We start from the raw sequence: 6,000 nt of genomic DNA, 5'->3' as shown, positions 1-6,000 counted from the left end.
GTGCGGGCAAAGGGAGACACCATCCCTGAGCACCCAGCGTTTTGCAGGCCATGTGGTGGATATGTTTTACATGCTACCTCACTACCTCCTTAAATAATCTAGTAAACTAAGCACCATTAATAGCCTTTTACTCAGAGGTTAAGTAAAACTTTCCTCATGTGGTTATCTTAATGTTAAAATCTAGTTTTTTTAAAGTCTAAAAGTGCTAAGTTAAGAGCCTGGGGTGCTCATTTATATCTGTTAATAGGCAGTAACATGGAATTGACTCCTTTTCACTATTTCTAAAATTGGGAACACAGTTCTTCTTGTCCTACGCAACCCCACAATGATTTTTTTTTTTTTTTGAAGATAGAGGCTTCTCCAGTCACATTAATAAAGGTCTTTTTGCTGCATGAGCACATCATGGCCTTTGGAAATGACACCCAATAGAACACTATTGCCCTTTAGAAGTGAGAACTTCTGTCTTAGAAATGATTCAAGCCCTGGGAAAATGTTGGCTTATTGTGTTCTTTTCAGACGTGTGAGAAAATATCTATGCTGAGGAGCAATCATTTTCACTGCAGCTAGAGAGTACCTACCAACACTAAAATGACTCCTAAACCATTGGGAGACTAAACAGCCTGGACCGAAATAACATTGACATTCACATTGAGACAGTTAGGAGTGATTTAGAGTCAGAGTTTGAGGGTCATGACAACAAACTGTTTTAGAGATTTACTAACATTTCAAAGTCAGTGTTTAGACATTCTTAATGAGGAATCTCTACTGATATAAGTATATTTGGACTAAAGTATAAGTATATTTGGACTAAAATATTTTGCGCTATGTGTATACATTTTGATTTTGCCCCATTTGTAGGTTTTTAATAGGCTGAATTCTTTTTAAAGCTGCTTGATTTAAAAAATATCAAGTCCTAAATAACGATTTTGAAATGTTTTTTTCTTTTTAATTGATTTTGTGGGTCGGGTTTAAACAGAAATCTCAAAAAAACACACCAAACAACACCTATAATTCAAGGTTTCTAGAAATGCTTTAACACATTGTGGATTCTTTTGGGTTTCTATTATTTGATTCTGTCTAGGGATTTGTTTCTGTTCTTTTATCAGGTTCTCCAAAGTACTTACTATTTAAGTTGGATAAGCCAGTACTGCAGACTACATTCCCAGTTCACTTGCCAATGATGATAGCTGCCCTTAAAATTCTTTCAGACCTGGAAATCTATCTGTGTGAAACCAATAGGTAGGTATTTTTAAACTATTGTAGGTTATGTAAGAAAATCTACAAAACAAATATGCCTAGAAAAACTAACAGAAACATGCCATGATATTAACAGTAGTTATTTTTGGATGATGACATTATGGGTAAATTTTCTTCCTTTCCTCTTCCTTACTGTCTATTTTAAATGATGACTGTATATTGCTTTTACAGTTAAGAAGGTTCACTTTTGGAAAAGCAGCTGTAGACACAATAATATCCACACATATGAAATGAGATCTCAGGTAAATGTAGGAAACAGAATACTAAGCAGGGATGTAGACACATCTACTGATTATAGAAACAGATTGTAACCGGATAGCCTGGCCCACGTGGCTTTCATGTGCTGGCTTCTTTGCAGATCACAAATATAACTCCAAACATGGTGACAGCGTTTTGGTACCAGGTTATTTCTAACTCTCTGTGGAAGGTCAACACCATCTCTAAACAGCTCAGATGAATAATTTTGAATTTGACCTCAGAAACTAGTTTAGTTAATCTAGACTGTTTGGTTCAAAGTAATCCATCTAATATTCAGTAACAAGAGTTAATAAGATAAAAAAAAAAGTCTGTATATACATGAAAGTAATCAAACTCCTCGATTGCCCAATCTTGACTTTTAATGGGATTGACAGAATTTACTTTAGGGAAATCAGAGAAGTGCTGCCCCAAAATATCTTGGAAGAGGAACCAAATTCTTATTATAAATATAGGCAGATTCTATTAAGTCTAGAATGCTGGCAAGAACTTCTGTGCTAGTGATGTTTACTAAAAGCTGACTTAAGTTAGTAAAACAAACTAAAAATCACCTCTTCAGAATTTATATTACACATTTGTACAAATATATTCAAAGACAAGCTTTTTACAATTTTTATTTTATTCATTTCTTCATCCACTCATTGATTAATTTAGCAAATGCTTTTATGAGTATATTCTATGCACATGTGAGAGGCAAAAGCTTAGGAATTGGGGAATACACCAGAGGAAAAAAACCACAAAATTCCCTGCGTTCAAGGAGCTTAGGTTTACAGTGCTAAAGACATTAAAAAAAAAAAACAAAAAAAAACCAAATAAACAGAAAATATATGAAATGTCAGATGCATGTACATGTTAAGAAAAATAAATCCAGGAAGTGAGGTAGGACATGTCAAGTGATAGGTGGGCATGCTGAAAGAACTGTTGTTTTAAATAGGTGGTCAGGAAAGTTCTTACTGATAAAGTAACTTGGTTAAGAAATGTAAAAGCGTGGGTTCCAGATAACTATAACTTTAATATTTCCCTTTCTGAAACCATTTGAGCAGCAGAATTGGGAGAATATCGATCTACGGTTTCAGTTAGTTTTATTACACATATGAAATAACCCTTCTTTCTCTGCTCTAAGAGTGGTACCTTCAGCACAGAAATATTATTCTTACACAGACATAATACACAGTAAACATTTTCCTTCAGAGCGATGTGCCTGGTGAACAGACTCACTCAAATATCACTCTTCAGTGTCCTATTGAACTAATACAACCATACATATGGACATTAGTTGTTGTTGTTTTTCTATTCATTTATGTGTTTGTTTTCTGAAGTGGACTACGAGCCCACTAAAGGCAGGGATGGGACAATGATTTGATCATGTTGGCAGCCTCAATGTCTAGCCCAGGGCTGAGCACAGTGATTACCAGTTGAATAAATTAATTTTGAAAGTAAAATAGACAGTGACTTCAAACAGGTCATAAGATGAATCTCCAGTGGCCATATTTACCTACTGTTTAATCCAAAATGAATAACTATCTTATGTCATAATGACCTTTGGACTTCTTCATGCCCTGTGTGGACCTGGCCTCAAAGACTGGATCTGTAAAATAAAATGATGTGTCCCCGACAGGATACTTTCAGTATAAGCAACTCTGAGAGGTTGTTTCCGACCCTATTTTCCATAGGACAGTGCTGTAAAATAAGACAGTTGTCATCTCCACATTTTCCTTCTGCTTCTATGACAGATAATCTAGTTTATATCTTCTTTCCGAGATAGTATAGAAGAGTGATATTTTTCACACTAGATTAGGGGGCAAAATTATGACAGTTTATGATATCCACACTGGGGGGATTAATAAAAGGGAAAAAGGGAACCCAAACTTGATTTTATAATAGAGTCCTGATTCTAAGTCTTAATAATAACTCTGTGGTTTTAGACAAGCTGCTGAATCTTTGTAAATCCCATGACTTCATTTGTAAACTGGAAATAATAATTACTATCTCACAGTATTATCATGAAGGTCAAGTTGGATAACATATGTAAAGCATTTGGTATGGTACCTGGTACATAATGTAGGTGTTAATAAATTATTGTTAATATTTTTACTACTACTAATAATAGTGTTACTATTGGAGAACTTAGACAAATAAGATTTTTTTTTTACCAGTTGTTCAACATTTACATAATCACTAAGGATAATGCTCATAAATATATTTGCACTTTAAAGTTTATCTCCCTTTATATACTCATAATATTAAACCCAGTAATGTTTATAATATTCTTGGATGTTTTATCACATAAGAATATGAAGAAAGTGTAACATGATTTTTCCAAAAATATTTCAGCTGCAAAATGAGATGGTATTTAGTAGGGAACATCTCTGTGGTCACAGAGCACAGTACATGAAAAGGGACAGCTTAGCAAGCATTTTGCCGTTATGGTGGTTGATGTAGTCTCTGTCACTTTGATACTTTTCTTGTAAAACAATGCAGCCAATGAAAGTCATTATATTTTCAGGTAGGAAAGTGATGATTTAATGGGGTCTGAACTCTAGTCGGATAGCTTTCTTTTCTTGCTCCTTTATAGCCTTGAAGGATAACAAAGGACCGAGACCACCACTAGACACAAACACCACCAATTTGCACAATAATGGAGATGGTCTGTCTGATGCTGAAAATGTCTCTAGTTTTTTGACAACGGCTAAGTAACCATGGGGTCAAGTGGACTTGGGAAAGCAGCAACATTGGATGAACTGCTGAGCACTTGCATTGAGATGTTTGGTATGAGCCTTTTCCCCCCTTTGTATATCTTCCTCCCATCACTTCCTCCTACTCAGAGGCAAGTGTTGCTATAAAACAGAATTCATTCTCCATACCTTGATATTTAAGATCTTTTTTGTTGACCTCAGTCTGTCTCCCCAGTATCACTGCCCTCTCTATCTCCTTTCCTTTACTGCTCACAGCTCATAATCCACACTGTCCACTTAACGTTTCTGGAACATTCCTTGCCTCTTTCTACCTTCCCACTTTTATCAAACCCCGTTCACTGAAATTCTGCTTCAGGACTCATCTCAGGTGTCACTTCGATGTTCACAATACCATCCCTAATCTCCCCTGTCAAGAATGCTTCCTCCACCCTCCCTCAGCCCCTTGTAACTTTCTTATAGCACATGGTATATGTGCTACTGTTATAATTTCTTGGGTTTTTTTTTTTGGCTTCGACAAGTGTGGGTCGCACAATCTGCTGCATTCTATATGTGCATATATGTCTTACACCTCCTACTAGGTTATAGACTTTACTGCTATATGCTTTTTATGTTGTTTATGGAGCCATTTCAGCATTTTGGATTGTTCCTTACCCAAATAGAGTCACACAGGAGTCATTTGTTGAATTGATTTTATAGGAAGCGTTAAACCATAGTAAGGTTGTCAGATAAAATACAGGATTATCAGTTAAATTTAAATTTCAGATAAACCACATTTTTAGTATAAGTATTTCCTAAATAATGCATGGGACATACCTATACTAGAAAACTATTTGTGGTTTAATCCTAATTCAAATTTAACTAAGTGTCCTGGATTTTTATTTGCTAAATTCTGGCAACCGTAAACCAGGAGAAAGGTGAGACCTACCTGCTTAACTTGCAAAAAAATGCCAGCAGAAGCAAAAGGAAAATGATAATTGGGTCCATGAGAAAATTTTGACACTAGTGTTTCTCTCCTGATATTAGAAAAGGAGAAGAGTTGTACTGTTACCTTCTCACCCCTCATTTTATTTTATTTTTTAACAGATGACCGTGGAGAGCTGAATAATAGTTATTTGCCAAGAATAGTTCTACTGATGCACCGATGGTATTTATCTTCCACTGAATTGGCGGAGAAACTTCTCTGCATATATCTTTTCAACTACTGTGTAATTTTCACAAGCATAAGTCATGTTCGATATTTATATAAAAAGAGTGTCTAACCAAAGCCAGTAAATCAAAATGAATAAACAGTCTTCAGTCAGTTATCCAGCTGTTTTGTGAATATAGATAAATGTCTAGACAAAACATCTGGATGATGGAGCAAATGGTGCACTATCCATCTGGATATTTTGGCTGTGCATGAAAATAATCCCTAGTTATAAAATGAAACAGGCGCTGTAAGCTTAATGTTTCTATCCTGTCTTAAGCATTTCTGCTGTTAGTACAAGGAAAGAATATTTAACACTGATTCAAGACCTAATTGATTCCTCTGAGAATGGCAAAATGGTGGACCTAGAGGATACACTTTAGACATTTGGAAATGCCAGCCAAAATAATATGATCTGGCTCAGGCGCAAACACCACCTAAGGTTTTAGATCTTCCCTTGCTGGCAAGACACAGAAAAACATTCTCGTAGGTTTATTGTAATTTGTTGATTGATGTTAATTTTAGATTTCCTTCTGACGTAAGAGCAAAAAAAAATAAAGTAACCAAGCCCCACATTCTACAAGGGCTTTCAACAGTTCGTCAACT

The 6,000-nt window shown here is 35.5% G+C and overlaps 1 protein-coding gene across 1 annotated transcript in view; it reads left to right on the top strand.

Moving 5' to 3' along the window:
* The first annotated feature begins 4,096 nt into the window (after positions 1–4,096).
* RASGRP3 (RAS guanyl releasing protein 3) overlaps positions 4,097–6,000 on the top strand; it is a 36,410-nt gene continuing 34,506 nt past the window's right edge. Inside the window, exons 1-2 of the mRNA XM_081068466.1 lie at positions 4,097–4,281; positions 5,292–5,413. Coding sequence (XP_080924592.1) covers positions 4,212–4,281; positions 5,292–5,413 — 192 coding nt within the window. The 5' untranslated portion in view covers positions 4,097–4,211. The remainder of the gene's footprint in view (positions 4,282–5,291; positions 5,414–6,000) is intronic.

This window comes from Rhinolophus hipposideros, assembly GCF_964194185.1.
Source record: "Rhinolophus hipposideros genome assembly, chromosome: 12".
NCBI lineage: Eukaryota > Metazoa > Chordata > Mammalia > Chiroptera > Rhinolophidae > Rhinolophus > Rhinolophus hipposideros.
This window is presented reverse-complemented; position numbering and strand designations above follow the sequence as displayed.